General features: G+C 38.5%; 1 protein-coding gene across 1 annotated transcript; it reads right to left on the bottom strand.

Annotated features, from left to right (window-relative positions):
* Positions 1-18781: 18781 nt before the first annotated feature.
* Positions 18782-26467, bottom strand: LOC140802797 (uncharacterized). Its single transcript, XM_073158423.1, has 4 exons — positions 24748-26467; positions 23074-23209; positions 22267-22461; positions 18782-18845 (listed from the first exon to the last, which is right to left on the bottom strand). The coding sequence occupies exons 1-4, from the start codon at positions 26465-26467 to the stop codon at positions 18782-18784; spliced, it is 2115 nt and encodes a 704-aa protein (XP_073014524.1).
* Between the last annotated feature and the right edge of the window lie 622 nt (positions 26468-27089).

Raw genomic sequence — 27089 nt, 5'->3', positions numbered from 1 at the left:
ACAAACTCTGAAGTAGACCTCCGGGTTTCTTCCTTTCTGCCTTCACCTGTTGGCAATTCAGACATTTAGACACAAATTCTGCAATATCTGTCTTCATCTGCTTCCACCAGAATTGTGTCTTCAAATCATTGTACATCTTTCTGCCACCAGGATGAATGCTGAACCGACTACAGTGTGCCTCTGACATGATCTGTCGTCTCAAATCTGAAACATCTGGCACCACTAAGCGGTTATTCACATACAGAACAGAATCTCTAACCTGATATTCTGAGATATGTCCAGCTCTGACCATATCAATCGATCTCTGTACATTTGGATCAGTTCTCTGTGCTTCTTTGATCCTCGAAATCAGATCTGGCTCAATCTGAATCGCAGCAAGTCGCAGCGGTCTACTCTCTGTATCAAATGTCAATCCAGACAAGCAACAATCTTCTACTAAACTCGATACACCTACAGTCGACAAGGAAAGAGCACATACCTTTCGACTCAAAGCGTCTGCCGCTGCATTCGACTTTCCTGGATGGTACTTGATCTCGCAATCAAAATCTTTTAGCAGATCAAGCCATCGTCGCTGCCTCATATTCAACTCTGACTGAGAAAAGAGATATTTCAGGCTTTTATGATCGGAATAAATCTCAAATTTCTCGCCATACAGATAATGACGCCAGATCTTCAAAGCAAATAAAATCGCCGCCAATTCAAGATCATGAATCGGATAACGAGTCTCGTGCGGCTTCAGCTGTCTAGAGGCGTATGCTATCACGTGCCCTCGCTGCATAAGAACACATCCAAGCCCTCTGTGAGATGCATCACAATATACAACGAACTCACCTGTACCTGATGGAATCGTCAAGACAGGCGCACTAGTCAGCCTCTTCTTCAGCTCAACAAAACTGCTCTCACACTCTTCTGACCACACAAATGGCATGTTCTTCTGTGTCAACTGGGTAATCGGCTTCGCTATACTGGAGAAGTCTCGAATAAAACGTCGATAATACCCAGCTAGACCCATGAAACTGCGTATCTCTGGCACAGAAGTCGGTCTCGGCCAACTGATCACAGCCTCAACTTTACTCGGATCTACCGCAATACCATCTCCAGATATAATGTGCCCTAAGAAGACAACCTGTCTCAGCCAGAATTCACACTTGGATAGTTTAGCATACAACTGCTCCTGTCGCAAAGTCTTCAGCGCAATTCTCAGGTGATCTGCATGCTCAGTCAAACTCTTCGAATACACCAAAATATCGTCAATAAACACAATCACAAAATCATCTAAATATCTCTGAAAAATGCTGTTCATCAGACTCATAAACACCGCTGGTGCATTCGTCAAACCGAAAGGCATAACAACAAACTCGTAATGTCCATACCTGGTTCGGAATGCAGTCTTCGGAATATCAACATCTCTAACTCTAAGTTGATGATACCCTGATCTCAAATCAATCTTCGAATATACCGAAGATCCCTGTAACTGATCAAACAAATCGTCGATGCGAGGCAACGGATACTTGTTCTTCACGGTCGCCTTGTTCAACTACCTATAATCAATACACAGTCGCATCGAACCATCTTTCTTTCTAACAAAAAGCACCGGAGCACCCCAAGGAGATACACTGGGTCTGATATATCCCTTGGACAGAAGATCCTCCAACTGTGCTTTCAACTCTTTCAGCTCTATCGGTGCCATCCTATACGGAGCTCTCGAAATAGGAACAGAACCGGGCATAAGATCTATGCTGAAATCAACCTCTCGAACCGGAGGCAACCCTGGAATCTCATCAGGAAAAACATCTGCAAACTCGCAAACCACTGGCAAATCTGCCAATGCTGGGCTCGACTTCAGTAGGTCTACTGAATATACGAGAAAGCCCTCTGCTCCTCTCTGAAGCAATCTACTCATAGTCAGAGCAGATACTAAGGGAATCCGAGATCTGGAGCCCTTGCCGTAGAATTTCCACTCGTCTGTCATCTCGGGTCTGAATCTGACAATCTTGTGGAAACAATCTACCGTGGCCCTGTACTTGGTCAACATGTCTATGCCAACTATACAGTCAAAATCAGCTAAACCAAGTACTACACAATCAAGATCAATCTCATACCCCTCAAACTGAAGCATACAGTGTCTAACAGTAGTCACAGATATCAAACCACTTCCCAACGGAGAAGCTATAGACACTACTGTCGATAACGACTCAACAGGCAATGAATGTCTCAATGCAAAATGTTCAGATATGAATGTATGCGATGCCCCTGTGTCTATCAACACATATGCAGGATAACCGCAAAGAAAACAGTTACCTGCAATGACGTCATCTGGCGCCTCCTGCGCCTGCTCCTCTGTCAGGGCAAAAACACGTGCCTGCTGTCGAGGAGGCTGACTCACCGTCTGACTACCTCCTGGCCTCTGCTGTGTCTGTGTGAAGGGTGGCTGAAAGGAGTGTACAGAGGATGCCTGTCTCTCCATCTGTGGCGCTGGTGCTGATGATCCTGTGCTCTGGAATCGTTGTGCACCTCTCTGGGGACAAACTCTGGCGAAATGTCCCTGTTGCCTACAGATGTTACAGCGTCCCAGAACTCCTTGACACTGCTCCGTCGCATGTCGCCCTCCGCATGAACCACAGTATGCGCCACTATACTCTGACCCCTGACCTCTCTGTCGAGATCCACTCGAACTCGATGAACTGCTCCCAGATTTCTTAAACTGTTTGCCCTTGGCCTTCAGAAAATCCTTCTTGCCACTACCACTAGCTCCACTGTCAAAACGAGGAGGAGGTGGTGGAAACTGCACGGTCGTGGACTGTGGCGGTCTCTGCCCCTGAACACCGTAGGAAGCTCCTCGCTGCCTGATCAAGCCAGCCTCTGCTCCCTTTGCTCGGTTCAGTGCCTCCGAAAAAGTACTAGGACGGCCCGTGTTCACCAAAGTAAAGACATCGGGATTCAGTCCGTTGATGAACTGATCGGCCACTGCCTCGTCGTTTCCGGCCACATGCGGTGCAAATCGTAGCAATGCAGAAAATTTAGCAACATACTCCTCGATGTTCCACTGTCCCTGCTTCAGATTCGCAAATTCAGCTCCCTTATCTTTCCGGTAGGAAACGGGAAAGAAGCGCTGATAGAACTCATCTTTGAAGACTTTCCACGTGATATCAATGCCTCGGTGCTCCAAGGCTCTCTTCGTAGTCAACCACCAGCTCTTTGCAACCTCTTGCATCTGATGCCCTATCAGCTTCACACGTCGCTCGTCAGTATAGGCCAACGACTCAAACAACATCTCGATATCATCGAGCCAGCTCTCGCATTCTACTGCACTCTCTGTGCCTTTCAGAGTAGGCGGATGGAAAGACTGGAATCTCTTCAATAAAGTCTCCATCGGCGTAGCGGTGACATCCATCTGTGCACCGGATGTGCTACCCTGCTCTGGTTGTGGCACTCGTCTAGGCGGCATAAATCTGATCATAAAACTGATTAGTACACACCCAATGTCATCTGTCTCAGCCCTTCTCTGATCATATACCTCTGATCGAGAATCGGTTCTGATTCAGGCTTGAAATGCTGTAAATCAATTCAGATAATACAACACAACATATATAGGGAAAGCAATAAAGCATGCTAGCATCTCAAAAGCAAGGAAGATGACTCGATCTACCCCGCTCATTCTATTCTATCTCAGTCTACAGAACCTACTGCTCTGATACCACCTGTTGTGGGGACCCGGGCTCTAACTCAATTCTTTTGGGATTTAATTGGATCTTTGTTTGAAAATGTGGGTCAAAAATTTGCTTTTAACATTAATTCAAATGTATTGATAAAGCATAACATGTCGTTAACTGAAATAAACAACATAATGTACATACATATCTGTCTGGTACAATCATACACTAGTGTTCGAATCTCAAATACAAGTAGTTCAAATCTAAACAGAAACTACTGGTAATCTGCTACTACACCCGGCATCACCACGCTATCAACTCAACTCTCTCATCCTCGTCGTGACCCTGATCCTGCCCCACCTGTTGCCATGCACACATACAGACACGACAACAGCCGGATAACTCCGGTGAGAACATATCCCAGTATAAAACATGTATGCATGCAATGTAATAATCATGTACAAAAGCATAGCATATGTAACAAGTAACATGAATATAAATCTAAACATGTAGAAGAATACAAATCTGTATTTCACAATTCAAATCTTGACTCGACTCTTTTCTAATCTAGGGATCCCGGTGTGAATAAGACGGTCTGTCACCTACCCAGCCACTCGGGGCAACGGTACGTCTTATTCCTAGACTTCGGTCAACTCTGTATCGAGGGTCTACACATATAACAAATCTGTTTCTATGCGTCGATACACCGAAACGTCTAGTTTTGGCAAGTCTGCCAATCTCTCCTATCTCAAGACTCGAATATAAATCAATAAACGAAACATTACATAATCAATGTAATAACTATCTAGTATGTGATTTAGGGAAACTCGTATCAAATCTGAATCGAGTTGTGCAATCCCGTGACCACATGAATTATACCTTTCTTGTCGAATCGTCGGTGTCGCAGTCGAAGTCTCGAGTTCACAATAACCAATATAATCTGAAATGGCAATGTGTAGACACACTCTATCAACAAGCATCTCAACTAACTCAATGTACAAATCTGTAACTGATTTCAATACAATTCAACGGCGTAACGGCTTATTTCTCAATACCGGCCAACTCAATCTCAACATAACAATATCATAATCAATCTCAATAACTCATAATCTCATCCAATACAAACATGTATACCAAATTCTGCATAATCTTCACATAATACATGCTGGAAAATTGAACCTATAGCATACGACATCCGTAATTCAATCCGTTTACGTTTCTACGATGCTTAGCATATCAAGAACACATATTCGCAACAAAATCATAAGTTCCCCAACATCCACAATCTGAATCATGCTGGAATTATATCAAACTTACGTCACTTTGTAGCCTTCAATGCAAGGAACACAAATCTTACCTCAGAATTAAAATCGGATGAACAACTCTTGCATAATTCTACTTTTTAGCATGAAGAAACTTGAAGGATTTCTTGGGAGCTCTCGGTTCTGAATTCTGAAGAATGAAGGAGTGATGTGTCAACATAACATATATATACCTCATGCCATGTGTCAAGACCAAAATCGAAGGTGGCAATTTCGCATGCAGACCGCGGGTGCGGTGTCTCAAGAGCGCGGGTGCGCTATGCTCACGGCGAGTTCATCCAAAAATGTAGCACTTAGACCGCGGGTGCGGTCCTTACATGACCGCGGGTGCGGTCTCACACCGCGGGTGCGGTCGTGCTAGCACCGCGGGTGCGGTGTCTGTTCGCACATTTCCCTCAATTTCCTCTCAATGCACCGCGGGTGCTGTATCTCTAACACCGCGGGTGCGGTGTGGCTTCGGCCATGCTTCAAAAATTCCACTCTATATGTCATGCATTCTCATGGTTTCAAGTCTCACATCAATGCCAATTGACAATTCTCGAGCCTTACATTTCAGCCAGCACCATCTCAGTCACAGCTGAGGCCAGGAGGAAGCCAGACAGTTAGCCAGCCTCCTAGACAGCAGGCCAGAGTATTTGCTTTGACCGAGGAGCAGGCTCAAGAAGCACCAGATGATGATGTTGCAGGTAACTGATTTGTTTGATTATCCTGCATATGTATTGAGGGTTACCGGTGCTTCACATATTTTATTTCTAAAAAAAATTTGCATTGATGTATGCATTATCTGCTGAGTCCATATTTACTGTAGTATTTGTTTCCTTTCCTTTGGGAAAAGATCTTGTATCAGTGATTTCTGTTAGATCTTGTATACTACAGTAGGATGAGAATGAGATCGAGTTAGATCGTGTGGTAGATGGTATTGTACTAGTGTTCTATGATTTTAGAACTGCATTACTGATATTGATATGCTGATCAAGTACGAAGCTACCATAGATTGATTCCAGAAGATGGTAAGAATCAGACCTGAGATGATCAAGAGATGAATATAGTACGATAAGAATTCTAGACTGAGAATTTCTTTGACATTCGTACTAGCTATGACTCGATTATTACAGAAAGGAGCAGAATGACTCCTTATGTATACAGTTGATTTACTGAAATTGAGTCTATCATTGGCTGATTTACCAATGATAAGAAAGTTCTCGATGTTTTCTCTGATAAGACTTCAGATCTGATTCCAATCAGAGAGATTGATTTTAGTCTTGAAATGATCTTAGAAATTGTTGGAATTTTGAATCCTGATTGAGAAAGATAGTAGACAATCAAGATTATATTGTACAGTCCGAACCAGAGTTGATTTTGAATCGATAGCAGTTTAAAAAGCTGATTAGAATATTTAGAACTCAATATCGATAGTCAGAACAGAGTGTCGATCAGAGTAACAGATACGTGATTTTGTATTTTGTATGCGATTGATTATTCTGTGATGTCAGATGTGTCAGAATTGTACAGCAAAGATGGATAGTGATAGTCAGAGCCGAATACCAGGTAGGTATTTCCTCTTTAATTTATGTTATTAACTGAGTGTATATGTCAAATAGTTCGAATCAGAAAGGACAGATAGTGTCAGAAAATTACAGTAATGGATTCAATGTTCAGCCTGATGATTGAGAATGTATTGTATTCGAACAGATAGTCGTGATATAAACAGATTAGATCAGTGGTAACAGAATTTGTACAGAAATGTTGGCATAAAGTGTACTGATAAGTCTGAATTGCTAACCGAAGAAGACAAAAAGATAGAAATCAGAAGATTATTACAGATTTTGTATAGTTCTGAATAGAAATGGGAGTACATTTCTATGGCTTTCGTAATGAAATTACAACCTTTTCTTTAGATTATGATATGATATGATTATGATTGACAGATTATTCAATCTATATCTATCAGTTTGTACCAGATTACGTACAAACAGAACCAGATGTCATAGATCAATGTCAAAGAAATAGTCAGATTGACGAGAATGCAAGAATTAGATGATATCAGATTGTGATTTTGACGGAGTTGTACTTGTGAGAGATTATATCATAAGCTCTCTTGTGCAGATTTATTACAGATTGACAGATAGTCAGAGTATATTATCAGATATTGACAGATAATTGTAGAGCTTTGGTACTGGATGTTAGTACTAGTTGATATAGATTATTGTCATGACATGATTGATTGTATGACAGTAGCTCTCAAAATAGTTCAGAATGGACAGATTTAAGAAACCAACGTTGGATAATAACGATTGGTAATTGAAGATGAAGATTGATTATGTTCTAGATTGGGATAAACAGATAGGATAACAACTACAGATGGTATTGTTTTGTTATAGATTGCAGATTGGCATATACGAATGATGTATAGCCAGTGTTGCGAGATTGACTTTATCAGAGCTAGTTGTAGAGATAGAATTTGATATGAGATTGAAATTTCAGAACAGATTCATTGAGACGAGTTTTTAATTTAAACTCTGCATACATTTCTTCTGATAATCTGAATTGATTACTTGCGAGTTCGAGGACGAACTCAGATCTAAGATGGGGAGAAATGTAAGGCCCGAGATGTTATTACAGTAATTTGAAATTAATCTGAAATGATTATAGACAGAACGGATTAGCTGGAGAAAAGTAATGTCAAGATTTTAAGTTGATAAAATGAGTGTAAGAGGGCATGCGAAGCAAGACCGCACCTGCAGTTGAAGAAGGACCGCACCCGCGGTCGATATTAATGAAATTGTGAAGAGGAGGCCGAAGCCTCACCGCACCCGCGGTGTTAACAGGTACCGCACCCGCGGTGCAGTACCGCACCCGCGGTCTCGACATGTACCGCACCCGCGGTCGTACAATTGCAAGATGGATAAGATTGTCGACGCATGAGCGCACCCGCGGTCTTACACCTACCGCACCCGCGGTACGACGTGCCTTGCAAAGAATGTGCCACCTCTTGACATGCATGCAATGATATATATAGGTGGTAATCCATACGAAATTCATTCAGAAAAGTGAAGAAAAGGGTCTGAAGAAGAAAGGAGAAAATCCTTACGCCTTTTTCGAGAAATCCGTCCGTCTGATTTTGAATCCGACTTCAGTATCGAGTTCCTAGCAACGTAGGCTACAACTGGACGTAAGTTTTACTACGTTTTGACATGCTTTGAAATTATGATATTGTCAGAATTGAATGGAACTCATATATGTTGTTCTTGACATATTAGACATCATAGAATCGAAGTCAGATTAAGAAACGGACTGATTATGGAATTGTTATGATTTTCGGAGTATTTTTGGACTCGAGTTGATAACAGAATTGAGTTGTTATTGAATATGAGATATTAGAGTTAATATCTGATTGATATGGTATTGTTGGGTATATTGATATTATACTGTTATGCCATCGATAGTGAAGTAGGTTAAGTATTGAGCAGAATAGATTTGATTCGAGTGGTGTATTGATATTATACTCCTCGATATTGTTCTTGTCAGATCGATATTGACAGGTTTTGAGTTCGAGACTTCGACAGAGTCAGAGTATCAGAAAGAAAGGTATAAATTATGTTGTGTTGGGATTGCACAACTCGAGTGAGGTTTGACTCGAGTTTCCCTAAATCACATACTTAGTTTATTACATTGATTCTTGTAATTGATGAGATTGATGTTTGTTGTCTATTGATTTATAGACACTGCATGTAATGACTGCTGATTTGCTAGTCATTGATTGATTTGCTTAGATACTGACTGTATGTATTGATTACTAAGTCGTTGAGTCATAGGCTGATTCGCCTAGTCACCGGCTGATTCGTCGGGTTATTGTCTGATTCGTCCATTATAGGCTGATTCGCCTAGTCACCGGCTGATTCGTCTGGTGATTGACTGATTCGTCTAAACTTAAGCTGATTCGCTTAATTACAGGCTGAGTTGTCTGATTATTGGCTGATTCGCCAAATTACTGGCTGATTCGTCAGGTTATTGACTGAGTCGTCAATTCTGCGGCTGATTCGCCCAGATACTGGAGATATTAATTATATCGATGCCGTTTAGGGATTGATTCATTCCTATCGACTGAGATTCGATATAATTACATATATCCAGACATCGGGATCCCTAAGATAGAGTTGAGTCGAGTCTGAGACGACGCGTCAGTGGAGTCGAGTCTGAGACGACGCGTCGGATGAGTTGAGTCCGATACGACATGTTGAGTTACAGTGTTATATCATTCATGATTATTGAATGCCTGAGATTGATTTATGTTTCTGATTTGATACATGTTATGAATATTTCTTATATGCTTTCGTATATGTTTTTATATGACTGCATGTTACATTGTTTATACTGGGATCTCACCGGAGTTATCCGGCTGTTGTCTTGTTTTGTATGTGTGCATGACAACAGGTGGGGCTGGATCAGGGTCAAGAAGAGGATGAGAGAAGATTAGATAGCGTGGAGATCCGGGCTTCGAAGCAACATAGGATTCAGCACTGATATGTAGTTGAACCTAGTTGAATTCTTGTAGATAACACAAGATTTGTATGTTCATGTTTAATATGTAATTTGAGTAAATTACATTACGTTTCCGCTTTGTATTTGAAAAAAAAAATTTAGACCCTGTTTTATAATTGAGTAATTAGTCCCAAACATGATTAAGAACTTGATTAGCGTCCGGGTCCCCACACCCTTCATCTTCCATGACTCTTGGCTATAAATAGAAGTGACATGGTTAGTTTCAGTCATATTGAGAAATATATTCAAAGTAAAAAGAATGGCAGATGCTAGTAGCTCAAGTGCCTCATCGTTTACTCTGGAAGCTAGGAAGGCTGTTATAGAAGACGAAGTCTTCTACAAGAGACTTCTCTATTGGGAAAAGTTACAGGAGCTTGTGTTCCTGTATAATTCTGGAGAGGCTACCACTCCCGAACTGGTGGCAGAATTGAAGTGTAGTAGCCCGAATTCCAAATTGGGTAATTAACGGATTAATGGTGATTAAGAAGGTTTAATGTGTAATTTTGACCGAGTCATGATCGGACGGACCGAAGATGGTTCGGAAGCACCGAAGAGTTCGGAAGGTCCGAAGTGGGTTCGGTGGATCCGATCATGAGGTGTCAAGAGCAGCTGGACACGTGCATGTTCGGACGGTCCGAAGTGTATGATCGGAGGATCCGATCATGAGCTGTCAAGAGCCAATGGACACGTAGCGTTCGGACGTTCCGAAGTGTTGTTCGGAGGATCCGAACATGGCCTATAAATAGTGCTCGGATTTCTCATTTTTGACTTGCCAATTTCTTGAGTTTTCTCTCATTTTGGAGAGTTTGGAAGGTTTCTAGGGTTAGTTGTTGGTCGAGCGATAGCCAAGAGCTGCCAGGAGGAGTAGCGTAGCGGCGCCTGAGTTACGAGGCAATCGACATCAAAGGGCTGTCGACGGACGAAGGTAAACCCTAAACCTTTGGTAGTACTAGGGAGTACTGGTTTTGCTAGTCGAGCATGGTAGTATTGATTGAGTATGCTTTTGATGCGTAGGCTTGTGCTAGACCTGATTAGCGGTGTTGAGTAAGGCTAGGCTTGCTGTGATAGAGGTACGAAAGTACTATCCGAGATATCCTGGTTGAGTATACATTCATATATGTGTTGCATGAGTATTTGCTGCATTGTTATATGTCATATGATGCATGTTATTATGTCACGGTTATTACTGCACGTTGCATTTCATGTTGAGCCGTATTCTCCTTCGAGATAGCCTTTGCTGTTGAGCTGTATCTCTTTCGAGATAAGCTATATCTTGGGGCCGCTCAGCCCTGTCTTGTGGACGCATGGACACCGAGAGTACACAGTGGCCGACGGGTCGGGAGGGCTTCGGTGGTCCGGGACATTTTAGGTCCACGTCTGTCTTGTAGTGGATGCAGTGACCCAGAGGTGTACCGCGCGGCACTATCCACTTGGCGCCTCTAGACTGAGCATTGTTGAGATCCTTTTGTGACTCCTGTTTCTTGACTACCCCGGTATCATGATCATAGCATGTGCATTTCATATAGGTCTGTATACTCATACTTTTGTACTGGGCGTTCTTATCGCTCACGTCCTCGGTTTTGTTTATTCTTGGACACCCCATTCCCTCGGGGCAGGCCTCAGGTTGGACAGCTCAGGAGGAGCAGGAGGAGGACGTTGAGTAGCTGGTTGGTTTAGTTTATCGGTATTGTTTTGATTCGATATGGTTGTATTGGATATTTCATTTTTGAGTTAGTCTAGACTTCGTTTTCGATTGGGTTGTATAACTATTGTTGTTGGCCATATTTCCGCTGTTATCTCTGGTTATAATTAATTAGGTTAATTGCATGCTTAGTTTTTGATTAGTAGGTGATTCTGGAACGGGTCACTACATTTATGGTATCAGAGCATGCATACGATTTTGGGATATAGATTTCTGTTTTGGGATTTCCGTTGACCAATTTACTAGTTTCCCCATTCTATGTTGTAGCGATGGCTGACCACTTTGGTGACGGGAGTAGTCAGGGGAGTGTAGGTCGATGGGGTGATCAGGACGATCATAGACGTCATCGTGAGCATCGTCATCGTCGGGATGGTCCTAGGCGTTTCGATATGCATCGTTTCATGCAGATGGGGCCTAAGCCTTTAGTTGGCGGTGAGACTCCCGATGATGCGGAGGATTGGTTAGAGCGCATGGAGAGTTGTTTCCGCGCATTCCAGTGCACCGATGAGCAGAAGATGGAGACTCTTAGTTTTCTCCTCGAGGGCCGTGCTCGCAAGTAGTGGCGATCGACTTCTGCGCCGATAGTCCAGTCCCAGGGTAGAGCGACTTGGGCCGATTTCCGTGCAGCGTTCATGCAGCTGTACTTTCCTCCAGCCCTTCGCCAGGCCAAGACGATTGAGCTCCTGAACCTTAAGCAGGGGAGTATGTCTGTTGATGAGTATCAGCAGAAATTCTTCGAGTTGTTACCCTTTGCGCCTCATATTAGTGGCAGTTCTGAAGCCAAGTACGATCATTTCCTTCAGGGCCTTAACCAGGAGATCTTTGATCGAGTCACTGTCTGTGATAATCCTACTTCGTACGATGGGTTGGTGAACCGGTGTCGTCAAGCAGAGATCAGTCTCCAGCGTGGTAGGGCTATTCTTTCTTCTAGACCTCCGAGTGTTTTGAGCCCTCGACCTCAGTCTTACAAGAAATCTGGTTCTTCTTCTTCTGGATCTGGATCAAGGTCTAGCGGTGTTGTTCGCTTTGGTGAGAAGAAGGATTCTTGTGCGCATTGTGGGAAGAACCATCCATCGGAGCAATGCCGATTAGCAGCAGGAGCTTGTTTTCAGTGCGGAGAGATGGGTCATCTCAAGAAGAATTGTCCTCAGCTGCGAGGTGGAGCAGGATCTGGTTCTGGATCTCAGACGACTGTTCAGCAGAGGAGACAGGGTCAGGCAGTGGGTAGTTCGAATCTTCGACCTCGTGCTCAAGGTCAGGTTTTTGCGCTGAACCAGGATCAGCCTGGGATGTAATTGTTATACAGTGGTAATGAAGAATATTTGCAGTGTATTACAATGGTGTTTTATTCTCTTGCCTAGATTTCGAGGACGAAATCTTTTTAAGGGGGGGAGAATGTAGTAGCCCGAATTCCAAATTGGGTAATTAACGGATTAATGGTGATTAAGAAGGTTTAATGTGTAATTTTGACCGAGTCATGATCGGACGGACCGAAGATGGTTCGGAAGCACCGAAGAGTTCGGAAGGTCCGAAGTGGGTTCGGTGGATCCGATCATGAGGTGTCAAGAGCAGCTGGACACGTGCATGTTCGGACGGTCCGAAGTGTATGATCGGAGGATCCGATCATGAGCTGTCAAGAGCCAATGGACACGTAGCGTTCGGACGTTCCGAAGTGTTGTTCGGAGGATCCGAACATGGCCTATAAATAGTGCTCGGATTTCTCATTTTTGACTTGCCAATTTCTTGAGTTTTCTCTCATTTTGGAGAGTTTGGAAGGTTTCTAGGGTTAGTTGTTGGTCGAGCGATAGCCAAGAGCTGCCAGGAGTAGTAGCGTAGCGGCGCCTGAGTTACGAGGCAATCGACATCAAAGGGCTGTCGACGGACGAAGGTAAACCCTAAACCTTTGGTAGTACTAGGGAGTACTGGTTTTGCTAGTCGAGCATGGTAGTATTGATTGAGTATGCTTTTGATGCGTAGGCTTGTGCTAGACCAGATTAGCGGTGTTGAGTAAGGCTAGGCTTGCTGTGATAGAGGTACGAAAGTACTATCCGAGATATCCTGGTTGAGTATACATTCATATATGTGTTGCATGAGTATTTGCTGCATTGTTATATGTCATATGATGCATGTTATTATGTCACGGTTATTACTGCACGTTGCATTTCATGTTGAGCCGTATTCTCCTTCGAGATAGCCTTTGCTGTTGAGCTGTATCTCTTTCGAGATAAGCTATATCTTGGGGCCGCTCAGCCCTGTCTTGTGGACGCATGGACACCGAGAGTACACAGTGGCCGACGGGTCGGGAGGGCTTCGGTGGTCCGGGACATTTTAGGTCCACGTCTGTCTTGTAGTGGATGCAGTGACCCAGAGGTGTACCGCGCGGCACTATCCACTTGGCGCCTCTAGACTGAGCATTGTTGAGATCTTTTTGTGACTCCTGTTTCTTGACTACCCCGGTATCATGATCATAGCATGTGCATTTCATATAGGTCTGTATACTCATACTTTTGTACTGGGCGTTCTTATCGCTCACGTCCTCGGTTTTGTTTATTCTTGGACACCCCATTCCCTCAGGGCAGGCCTCAGGTTGGACAGCTCAGGAGGAGCAGGAGGAGGACGTTGAGTAGCTGGTTGGTTTAGTTTATCGGTATTGTTTTGATTCGATATGGTTGTATTGGATATTTCATTTTTGAGTTAGTCTAGACTTCGTTTTCGATTGGGTTGTATAACTATTGTTGTTGGCCATATTTCCGCTGTTATCTCTGGTTATAATTAATTAGGTTAATTGCATGCTTAGTTTTTGATTAGTAGGTGATTCTGGAACGGGTCACTACATGAAGAAAGTGCGAAAGCAATTGAACATAGCTGTGTGGGTGGCGTCTTCACAGATGGTCATATCTATCAGCCGATGGTTCGAAAGGAGCTGAAGATCCTTAGGCGCATAGCTGGTTCTCACAGCTTTTCCAAGACATATATTGGACCTTTATCTGCTTGGTTGAAGATGTGGATAATTGTTGTAGAAGAGAAATATACTGATATAATCCAAGCAAATATTTATGGTTGAATGAAACATTAATTTTGACTTAACTTTGTTTTTCTTTTTCTTGCAAATAATAAGTTTCATTAGTTGTTATATATGAATTACGATCATAAACAGATGAACTAATGATTGGTTAAGCGTTAAGTAATAAATGTCAAGCTGATATCAGTTGATAATGATCAACTGATAGTTAAGAAGCCTCAGTAAATGAGAAAAACGCTTCGGTTGACTTGAGTCTTTTTAGTTTCTTCAACATTTAAATTTCATCTGTCTATAAATAAGATGATAGAATGTGAGACAATAACAGTTCAATATGTCGGATTCAAGTAACTCTGATGCATGCAGTAGTTCGCATATTCAAGTTAATGAGCAATTAAGTCCTTATTTAGAAGAATTGAAGAAGACAATGGAAGAATATGTCTTGATGAAAGTGATGTCAACGTGGTTCAAGATTCATGATTTGCAGAGGGTAAGTAGTAGTGGTGCTGTTCCTACTCGTGCTCAAGCAGCAACATCAAGAAAATACATTGATCGTTTTGAAGTTAGGCATGTTACAGATATGATTGATGACAAATGTCGGTTAGAAGCAATGTTATGGAAGGAATGGCATGTGGTTGAGAAGATTTCTACAACTAGGTCATTTTCTAGAATCCAAATTTATGAGTTGAATAATTGGGTTAGAGAATGGCAGGATTCAGTTGGTTCTATGATATGTTTTGTAAACTGGGATCGATGGTATTCTTAATAAAGTATTATTTTCAATTTGTTGTGTTCTTATTTTCTGCAGATAATTCTATTAGTAAAGCAACATTAGTAATAATTTTAAGACATTCAATTAAACCAAGAATAATGCGAAAGTAAGAAAACTTAGTCTTGGGTAATGGTTTGGTGAAGATGTCATCTGCTTGTTGCTCAGTTGATATATACTCCAGTTTAATGTCCTTCTTCAAAGCATGATCTCTAATGAAGTGGTGTCTGACATCTATATGCTTTGTCCTTGAGTGAAGAATTGGATTATAGGTGATGGCAATTTTACTCGTATTGTCACAAAATATGGGCGAATTATTTTTAATTACTCCATAATCTCTCAGTTGTTGTTGGATCCAGATCAGTTGTGCACAGCAACTACCAGCAGCAAGGTATTCTGCTTCAGTTGTTGAGGTAGCTATAGATGTCTGCTTCTTGATAAACCAAGAGATCAGCGTGTCTCTGTTGCGACTTTGATTGTTGCACTCCCAAGAGCAGGTTGTCCACAAGTAATATAATTCGGTGAGTCCGAATATCGTATCCACAGGGAAGCTAAGGTAATTACAAGTCCACTACAATGTCTTTTTGTTTTGTTATTGTTTTTGTTTCTTTTTAATTTTAATTGTTTGAATATTTAATGGGTAAATTTTAATTGTTCAAATTTTAATTTAAGTAGTTGAGATTAAAGGATCCACTCTTGGTATTTTAATAAAGTTAACATTAACGAACAATATTGAAATCCACATAATAAAATGGTTCCCATATATTAAATAATCATATTTATATTATGTTATAAATTATATCTCATAAATATATAATATAAACCAAAACTTATAAATGTGGTCAAGTATTTATTGTGCTATATATATATTTGTAAACACTAAATCAAGGTTCCCACTTTAAATGGTTGGTAAAACCAAACTAACATTTAAATGGTACCAAGAAAATATTATTATGATATATTTATATATAGTAAATCAAGGAATCCAAGTTAAATGGTTGGTAAAACCAAACTAACATTTAAATGGTTCCAAGAATTTAATATTATAATATATTTATATATAATAAATCAAGGCATCCACTTTAAATAGTTGGTAATACCAAACTTACATTTAAATGGTTCCAAGAATTTAGTGTAACATATAGCAACAATAAATCAAAACTCCCACTTATAAGTAGGGTATAAAAATACTTATAAAATAAATATAACATAAACAATAAATAATGATTAAATAATATAAAACATAGATTCTTACCTTATAATAACCATATTATCATGCCAAGAGCTTCACCTTATCATCTCAACTTTAGGAAGTTAGCTATTCATTATTCAAAGTGTAAAACTTTAAATATGAAATTAACATGCTAATTATATTTAAATGAAGAAATAAAAGAAACATATAGAGAGAAATATTATGAACTCAAAGATTTGTTCATAAAATGAGGGATATCTCAATACATTACAATGCACCCCTATTTATAGCCAAATTTGGGGAGACAACCACAAATAAAATATTATTTTTTACACATAAGTCTTCATTGGTGTTCCAAGAAATTAATATTATATTACACATCACTTTTGAAAATCTTCTTCTCCGAATTTGCTTCTTCACATAAAATGAAACATGTGGATAATTGAGTTGTCTAGTTGTGGTATTTTTTTCAGAATATTTGACTAAGTAATTTGAGAGATATGGTCAAAATACTAGAGCATGGTAAAACTGTCACTCCTTTGGTAACTTTAATTGTTGCTTAATTTTATCCCACTTGTGAGAGGATTTTTGTGGGGACCCGGACGCTAATCATGTTCTTAATCATCATTGGGGACTAATTAATCAATTATAAAACAGGGTCTAAATTTTTTTGTTTTAAAATACAAAGCGGAAACGTAATGTAATTTAATCAAATTACATATTAAACATGAACATACAAATCTTGTGTTAACTACAAGAATTCAGCTAGGTTCGACTACATATCAGTGCTGAATCCTATGTCGCTTCGAAGCCCGGATCTCCACGCTATCTAATCTTCTCTCATCCTCTTCTTGACCCTGATCCAGCCCCACCTGTTGTCATGCACACATACGAAACAAGACAACAGCCGGATACTCCGGTGAGATATAAATATCCCAGTATAAACAATGTAAACATGCAGTCATATAAAGGCATATACGAAAGCATATATAAGAAGTATTCATAACATGTCTCAAATCAGAAACATAAATTCATATCAAACATTCAATAATCATGAATGGCATAAACAATGTAAATCAACGTGTCATATCAGACTCAACTCAACCGACGCGTCGTCTCAGACTCAACTCCACTGACGCGTCGTCTCCGACTCGACTCAACTCTATCCTAGGGATCCCGATGTCTGGATATAGGTATTATATCGAATCTCAGTCGATAGGAATGAATCAATCCCTAAACGGCATCGATATAATTAATATCTCCAGTGTCTGGGCGAATCAGCCGCAGAATTGACGACTCAGTCAATAACCTGACGAATCAGCCAGTAATTAGGCAAATCAGCCAATAATCAGACAACTCAGCCTGTAATTAAGCGAATCAGCTTAGGTTTAGACGAATCAGTCAATCACCCGACGAATCAGCCGGTGCTAGGCGAATCAGCCTATAATGGACGAATCAGACAATAACCCGACGAATCAGCCGGTGACTAGGCGAATCAGCCTATGACTCAACGACTCAGTAATCAATACATACAGTCAGTATCTAAGCAAATCAATCAATGACTAGCAAATCAGCAGTCATTACATGCAGTGTCTATAAATCAATAGACAACAAACATCAATCTCATCAATTACAAGAATCAGTGTAATAAACTAAGTATGTGATTTAGGGAAACTCGAGTCAAACCTCACTCGAGTTGTGCAATCCCAACTCAACATTAATTTATACCTTTCTTTCTGTTATTCTGACTCTGTCGAAGTCTCGAACTCAAAGCCTGTCAATACTCAATCTGACAATAACAATATCGAGGGTATGGTATCAATACACCATTCAATCTATACTGGATATAATCAGAATTCAATCAAATTCTGTTTCAATGGCATAATATCATAATCTCAATATATCCAGCAAATACCATATCAGTCAGATATCAGTTCTAACATCTTATACTCGATAACAACTCCATTCTGATATCAAATCAACTCCGAAAATCATAACACTTCCGTACGGTATCTATTCTTCAGTCCGGTTTCGATTATACGATGTCTAACATGTCAAGAACATCATATATGAATCCTATTCAATTCTGACAATAGCATAATTTCAAAGCATGTCAAAACGTAGCAAAACTTACGTCCAGTTGTAGCCTACGTCAATAGGAACTCAATACCGAAATCGGATTCAAAATCGAACGGACGGATTTCTCACAAAAGGCGTAAGGATTTTCTTTCCCAAAGCCTCGACCCTTCTTCGGATTTCTTCTCTGAATTCTAAATGAATTCGTGCATGTATATATATATATATATATACATCCCCGCACATGCAAGAGGACGAGTGGCTCAACTCGGTTATTCCACGTCTCGCGCTCGAGCGGTAAAAAAGTACCGCTCGGGCGCGAGCTCGGCGCTCGGGCGGTGAAAATCTGCCGCCCGGGCGCGAGGCTCTCTGACCGGAACATATCCTATCTTCCATTGGCGCTCGAGCGGTAATATTCTACCGCTCGGACGCCATGTCTTCTGCCCGAGACTCATTCTTGTTGAACATTGGCGCTCGGGCGGTCAAAAGCTACCGCTCGGGCGCCACTAATTCTGTCCAATTTTTGTATAATTCATATACTTGGCCCCGTTCGGTCTCAGCATAATGCATCTATAATCGTATCAGTTCATCATCAATAAATCATCTCAGATTACGTTAATCATTTCAGATTACGCTAATCAAATTCTTGGGCATTACAATTTTTATCTCATGTTTGGCAACAATATTGTAGATCTTATAATCAACTTTCTACAGGTCCAAGAATCATCTTAATCCCATTTGCAACGCCAAGGTTATTCTTGTTTTATCGAACCTGTAAAAAATAGTAAAAACTTATAATTACACAACAACTTATATTTTATACAATTTATTATAAAACATATAATATTTAAACATTTAATAAAACAAAAACTATATATTTATATTATAAAACATTTAATTAATGTACAATTTTTATGTTTATCACACCTCCCAACCAGCTTATTGCTAGTCCCTAGCAATTTAAGCGTTAATAGCAATACAAAACATATTGATTAATTTAAATAGAAATGTAATCAGAACTATCTAAGTGTTTAAATTAAATTTGAAAACTATCAAAGTTATATCAAGATCATCATAATTATAATTTATGAAATAATTTGAGATGATTAATTCAAAGCTTATTTCAGGTAGTTAAATGTACACGGCCTTCAGAAATTCCTAGTAAGAGTCTCAACTCCATATCCTCACAGGTTAATAAATGTTTCAATTTATGGCAACGATTTCTCTCATGGAGTTGGAATACAGATAAATGCTCAGAAAAATGGTTTACAGAATGCAGACAGACAAACGAGCCAAACTAATCAAAAGATAGGAAATCCATTGATTTACAATCCAGTTGTTCTTATTATATATATTTTTTTTCCTGATTTTTTTTTTTTACATCATGGAATCAAACTAAGTTTATGCTTCTTGACCACATATTTATTTAATTTGTACAATGTATTTCTCTCTCTCTCTCTTTCTTTTTTTTTATATGTATTTTTATGAGAGAAAAATGGGTCGCAACATATAACTTAAATTACATAAATCTTTAACATCTTTCTTTCTTTTTTTTTTCTTCGCTTTTTTTTTTTTGAAAATAAGAACTCAAGATCTAAACAATTGATAGCCTCTCCGATGATCAATAAAGGCTCGCAAGCTGTTTTCTCAATCCTCTCCACTCACTCACAAAATATGTGTGAGTTCAAAAATTTTAGGCACTCTTATAAGGTATATCTTGGGCCATATACTTTAATACCTAATTTTATCACAATGGTTAATCACTCAAAAAGATTTCATAAATCATATTTTTATATTGATCAGAATATTAAAAATGACCTTTTTTCAAATAAAAATTTAAACATTCTTAAATAGATTAATGCATGTTCTAATTTAAATCTTTCAAATATGTAATGTATGACATTTTTGCAAAAATTACTAAGGTACAAACAATAAACATGGTTTTATTTTAAAATAATATTTAATTTTTTTTTTAAATGTGTTCTCCCCCCAATCAGAATATGACATTGTCCCTAATGTCAAAATAGCTATTAATAAAGAGTACATAATGAAAGAGATATCACCTGGAATTTTATTGAAGATAACAAACTGAAACAAACGCAAACCAATCCACGACTTTTGAATCAATGATCCAACTTCCTTTTCTTACTGCTTGATTGTGACCAATTGATCTTTGTTATCATCGGATCAGGCTTATGAACAAAAGCTTCCAAATCATCAATTAATTGATCGGCAGTCGAAGCACAAATGAGCATCCGTCGTGAATTTTCTGAAAAGAAATTCTGTTCCACAGCTTTATCAAGAAATGTCAACAAACTGTCATAATAATTATTGACATTCAACAAGCCCACAGGTTTATTATGGATATTAAGTTGTGCCCAAGAAACAGTGTGAAAAATTTCTTCTAATGTACCAAAACCACCTGGCAGTGCGATAAAAGCATCAGAATTTTCAATCATATGAGTGATTCTTTCATACAAAGAAGAAACTTTTAATTCCTCCCCAATCGTAACACCTGTAATATTTCCTTCAGCTAAATCTATAGGAATAATACCCAAAACTGACTACCTCCAAGATGAGCATATGTTGAAACAGATCTCATTAACCCAATATTACCTCCCCCATATACCAAGTGAATTTTTCTCTCAGCCAATATCTTTCCAAGATTATTCGCTGCTTCTACAAACACTTCATTTTTTCCAGGACTCGACCCACAAAATACACAAATATTTTTCAATGTTTGTGTAGAGGATCCAGCCATGTTTTTACCTTTTTTTTTCTGCGAAAATAGAGAGAAAGATGAGAGATTTTATAGGGGTAATATGTTATCATGACAAAACAATGGGTCACAGCTGTAAACAGAATAAATAGTAAAAACAATAATGACACACATGCATATAAACAGTAGTGTGATTGTGGCTCACAATTTTCCTCTGGTTTTACGTCCAGAAACGGCTTCAACGCCTTCTATGAGTCGAGGATATGCTTCCCATCCAATTTTCTTATAAATTGGCAAACAGGGTCTTTTTTAGTCAGATTCCCAAGACTATGACGCTCATCTTGAAATTGTTTCCATAAACGGAGAAGTTCAATATGCACATGTCCACTAGAATGCGTCTCAAGAGTCAATAAGATGTTATCTAAAGACTCCTTACTCAGCCCATTCTTAATGAAACCAATTTTATCTTCTCTGTTATTGGAAACACATCCCAAAGATCTGCATCGTTTGTCACAAGTCCATCTTGCACACTTATGACAAACCCCTAAACTTTTGGCCCTTCGTTTTTTCGCATAAGTGCTTTTTCCTAATCCAGGCAAATACCGAATGAGCAATGATTGTGGAACTTCTCCTCCTAATCGGACCTTAGCTTCTATTACAAGACGAATATCTTCTGGAATTCCTTTTTGCATTAGCAATCTCAATCTTTCACACATTCCTGCATAAATTTTTCTTAGAACATTTTCAGAAACAGAGGGAAAATATTTACAAATTTTTGAGAGAATTTCATCCATTTTGAAAAGAAAAGAAATGATTTTTTTTTTTATTTTTGTATCAGCAATTGTGGGAAACTGATTTAACAGACTATGAGAGTCACGGAGTACCGTTATCCGCCATTTAACCGGGAAAATAAAAAGATTAAGGAAACCTGAAATAAAAACAAACAAAATTAAATGCAACATAAAAATTTAAGGATCAGAAAGGGAAATAAACTCTTCTTGAAAGATTTCATTTTCCAAAAATGGTTTAAGCCTTTGTCCATTCACTTTAAAAACATCACCATTTTTAGGATTTTCAATATCCACAGCTCCATAAGGATATACATGCTTTACAACATATGGGCCTGTCCATCTTGATCGTAATTTTCCTGGGAATATGTGAAGTCGAGAATTATAAAGCAAAACTTTTTTACCAATCTCAAAAGATTTTCTAAGAATTGTTTTATCATGAAATGATTTGATTTTTGCTTTATAAATCCTTGAATTCTCATACGCATCATTTCTGAGTTCATCAAGTTCATTAAGTTGCAATTTACGCAATTTGTTGGCATCATCCATGCTTGAATTTAAAGTTTTGATCGCCCAATAAGCTTTATGTTCCAATTCCACAGGCAAATGACAATGTTTTCCATAAACCAACCTATAGGGAGACATATTCAATGATGTTTTAAAAGCTGTTCGATATGCCCATAGTGCATCATTAAGTCGCAGAGACCAATCTTTTCTATTTGAGTTAACAGTTTTTTCCAAAATTTGCTTTATCTCCCTATTAGCTAATTCAACTTGTCCATTTGTTTGAGGATGATAAGGAGTTGTTACTTTGTGAGTAATACCATATATTTTCATTAATGAAGCAAATGGTTTATTAACAAAGTGAGTTCCCCCATCACTTATCATAGCTCGAGGAATTCCGAATCTACTAAAAATATTTTCTTTCAAAAATTTGATGACGATTTTATGATCATTTGTTCGACATGGAATTGCCTCTATCCATTTGGAAACATAATCAACTTCAACTAAAATATACAAGTATCCAAACGACGGTGGAAAAGGTCCCATAAAATCAATTCCCCAACAGTCAAAGATTTCAATTTCAATGATAGGATTCAAAGGCATCATGTTTCTTTTTGAAATTGCACCCAATTTTTGACAATTTTCACAGATCTTGCAGATTTCGTGGGTGTCTTTAAACAAAGTGGGCCAATAAAATCCACACTGCAAAATTTTTGCAGCCGTTTTCTTTGAAGAAAAATGTCCTCCGCATGCTTCTGAATGACAAAATTTAATGACACTACTTACCTCATTGTCGGGTATGCAACGTCGAAAAATTTGATCTGGACAGTACTTGAACAGATAAGGATCATCCCAATAAAAGTTTTTTACCTCATTCAAAAATTTTCTCTTATCTTGGGAACTCCATTGCGGTGGCATTTTTCCTGTCACAAGAAAATTTACTATGTTAACAAACCAAGGTGTAGTAGTAACTGAAAATAGATGTTCATCAGGAAAATTATCGTTAATTGGTGTCATTTCAAAAGATGATCCTGTTACTAGTCTCGATAAATGATCGGCTACGACATTCTCGGTTCCTTTTTTATCTTTGATCACAATGTCAAATTCTTGGAGCAACAAAATCCATCGTATCAGTCGTGGCTTTGCATCCTGTTTCGTCAACAAATATCTAATAGCAGAATGATCAGTAAACACAATAGTCGTTGATCCAATCAAATAAGAACGAAATTTATCTAATGCAAATATTACAGCATGTAGTTCTTTTTCAGTTGTGGAGTAATTCATTTGAGCATTGTTTAAAGTTCTACTTGCATAATATATCACATAAGGCTTACCGTTTCTTCTTTGACCCAGTACTACACCGACTGCATAATCACTCGCGTCGCACATGATTTCAAATGGTAAAGACCAATCAGGAGGTTGCATGATAGGAGCTGATGTTAAATGTCGAATGATTTTATCAAAAGCATTTTGACATTCTTGAGTCCACTCAAATGCAGTGTCTTTTGTTAAGAGGTTACAAATGGGTTTAGAGATTAAACTAAAGTCCTTTATAAACCTCCTATAAAATCCAGCATGTCCCAAAAATGAGCGAATTTCTTTAATGGTTTTTGGAGGGGGTAAATTGGCAATGACATCAACTTTTGCTTTATCAACTTCAATTCCATGAGATGACACGACATGTCCCAAAACAATTCCAGAAGTAATCATGTAATTACATTTTTCCCAATTTAAAATAAGACCTTTTTCCTCGCATCTTTTTAAAACTTTTTCCAAATTTTCAAGACAATTATCACATGTATTCCCAAAGACAGTTAAATCATCCATGAAAATTTCCAAACAATTTTCAACCATGTCGCAAAAAATGCTTAGCATACATCTTTGAAATGTTGTTGGGGCATTGATTAATCCAAATGGCATCCTTCTAAATGCAAATGTTCCAAAAGGACATGTGAATGTAGTTTTATCTTGATCTTCGAGTGCAATGAGAATTTGATAATAACCTGAATATCCATCAAGAAAACAGTAGTATGGATGACCTGCTACTCTTTCTAAAATTTGATCCAAAAATGGTAATGGAAAATGATCTTTTCTAGTGGCGTCATTTAATTTTCTATAATCAATACACATCCGCCAACTAGATGGGACTCGACTTGTTAACAATTCACCTTTTTCATTTTTTATCACTGTGATGCCATATTTTTTTGAACTACTTGTGTTGGGCTTACCCACTTACTATCAGAAATAGGGTAGATAATCCCAACATCAAGTAGTTTGAAAACTTCAGTTTTCACAACATCTTTCATGTGTGGATTTAATCTCCTTTGTGGTTGTTGAGATGTTTTAGCATTTTCTTCTAAATGAATTTTGTGTGTGCAAATTAGTGGATTAATGCCCTTCAGATCTTTTAGTGTCCAACCAATTGCATTTTTATGTCTTTTAAGCATTTCAACTAATTTACCTTCTTGATCACTTTCTAGTTTGGAAGAAATTACCACCGGATATGTTTCATCTTCTCCAAGAAATGCATACTTCAATTCTTCTGGCAAGGGTTTTAACTCCAATATGGGTGGTTCGTCTTTGTTCTCATATTTCGCCTCAAATTCTTTCTCTGATCCTTTTAACGAGTGATAACTGATAAAATCATCAAGATCAATTTCAATATTTTCTTTAACAGTTTCAATTGAACAAATATCTAATTGATCACGAGTACTCACTTCTTGAATGTTTTCTTCCACAAGAGTTTCAATAAGATTTTCATCTTCACTTTCATCTCCTTTGTCATGTGGTTGCTTACAAAGATTAAAAACATTGAGCTCCAAGGTCATGTTACCAAATGACAACTTCATTATTCCATTCCTGCAATTTATAAGAGCATTAGAAGTTGCTAAAAATGGACGACCCAAAATTACAGGAATTGCATTACAAGCTTCGATAGGTTGTGTATCTAAAACTATGAAATCGACAGGATATACAAAGTTATCAACTTGGACCAACACGTCTTCTACCATACCTCTTGGCACTTTAACAGATCTATCGGCAAGTAAAAGTGTTACCGAAGTAGGTTTTAACTCGCCTAGATTGAGTTCTTGATAAACTGAATATGGAAGTAAATTCACACTAGCTCCAAGATCAAGCAAGGCTTTTTTAATCTTTAGTTCTCCAATAATACATGAAATAGTCGGACAACCAGGGTCTTTGTATTTCAAAGTATTATTATTTTGAATGATTGCACTTACTTGTTCTGCTAAAAATGCTTTCTTTTTCACATTCAATTTTCTTTTCACAGTGCACAAGTCTTTCAAAAATTTGGCATATGATGGTACCTGTTTTATTGCATCTAATAAAGGAATATTAACTTTTACTTGTTTAAAAATATCATATATATCAGAATTCAAATTTGATTTTTTTGTATTTTTCAATGCATGAGGGAATGGTGGTGAAACTGTCTGTTGAACCTCCTCTTCGGAAGTTATGGGTTCCACTTCCTTACCCTTTGAAGTTGATTTATCATCATCTTCACAAGGTTCAAGAATGGATTTTTCCACAACCTTACCACTTCGAAGGGTAATAACAGATTTTACCTGATCCATCGGTTGAGTTCCAGAAGTTCCAGTTTGTGAATGATGATCCTTGGGATTAGGCAGAGGTTGTGAAGGAAATTTACCTTTTTCATGAACATTAAGTGCAGATGCAAATTTAGCAAGAGTATCTTTCAAATCTGTCATGGTTTGAGCAGTTTGAGTATTGATAGACTCTTGCTTTGCAATGAAAGAATTCAATGTATCTTCCAAATTTCTTTTAGGTGGAGGAACATAAGGTGCATAATTTTGAAAATTTTGTTGATTTTGGAAATGTGGTTGTGAAAATTGTGCAGCATTATCATTCCTCCAACTAAAATTTGGATGATTTCGCCAACCTGGATTGTAATTTTGAGAAAATGGTTCAAAATTTGGCCTTTTGAAATTGTTCAAAACATTGGCTTGTTCATGGAGACATTCTTTAAAAGAGGGCAAAGTGGGACAATCTTTTGTAAAATGATCACTTGTATCACAGATGTGACACGCAATTTCTTGAACAGATTTTAATTGACCATTCTTTTTCAATTCAAGTGCCTCAACTTTTCTTGCCAAAGAGGTAAATCTAGCTTGAAGATCATGTTCATCTTTGAGAGTGTACATACCTCCACCAGATGTAGGGGATTGAATCTTGTTTGATGGTTTGATTGTACCTATAGTGTCCCAATTTTGAGCATTTTCAGCTAATGAATCGAGATACTCAATTGCCTCGTTTGGATCTTTATCTTCAAATGTTCCATTACACATAAATTCAACCATTTGCCTATCTTTAGGTGTTAAGCCTTCATAAAATTGAGAAACAACTCTCCAAATTTCAAAACCATGATGTGGACAAAGATTAAGCAATTCTTTGTATCTATCCCAACACTGATAAAAAGTTTCTCCTTGTTTTTGAGTAAAAGTGATGATTTGCCTTTTGAAAGAATTTGTTCTATGAGATGGAAAAAACTTTTTCAAAAATTGTTGTTGCAATTCATCCCAAGTTCGAATGGATCCCGATCTAAGATTTTGTAGCCAAGTTTTAGCTTTATCTTTTAAAGAAAAAGGAAAAAGCTTAAGGCGAATGGTGTTCATGCTACAATTTAGATCATTATATGTGTTGCACACTTCTTCAAACTCTCGTAAATGCATGTATGAATTTTCAGAATCTAAGCCATGAAAGTTGGGTAAAAGTTGGATAATACCAGGCTTAAAATTGAAATGAGATGCATCAGGGGGAAAAACT

Source organism: Primulina eburnea, chromosome 10 (genome assembly GCF_022965805.1).
Source record: "Primulina eburnea isolate SZY01 chromosome 10, ASM2296580v1, whole genome shotgun sequence".
NCBI lineage: Eukaryota > Viridiplantae > Streptophyta > Magnoliopsida > Lamiales > Gesneriaceae > Primulina > Primulina eburnea.
The sequence above is the reverse complement of the archived record's forward strand: the minus strand, read 5'-3'. Positions and strand labels throughout refer to the sequence as shown.

Coding starts and splice junctions, on each gene's coding strand:
- LOC140802797 (XM_073158423.1), bottom strand. CDS start 26,467: ATGTACACTCTCAAAGATGAACATGATCTTCAAGCTAGATTTACCTCT. Junction 23,210..24,747: donor ACTAGAAAGTGATCAAGAAG/GTAAATTAGTTG, acceptor TTCTTGTGACAG/GAAAAATGCCACCGCAATGG. Junction 18,846..22,266: donor GATGAACTCAGAAATGATGC/GTATGAGAATTC, acceptor ATACGATTATAG/ATGCATTATGCTGAGACCGA.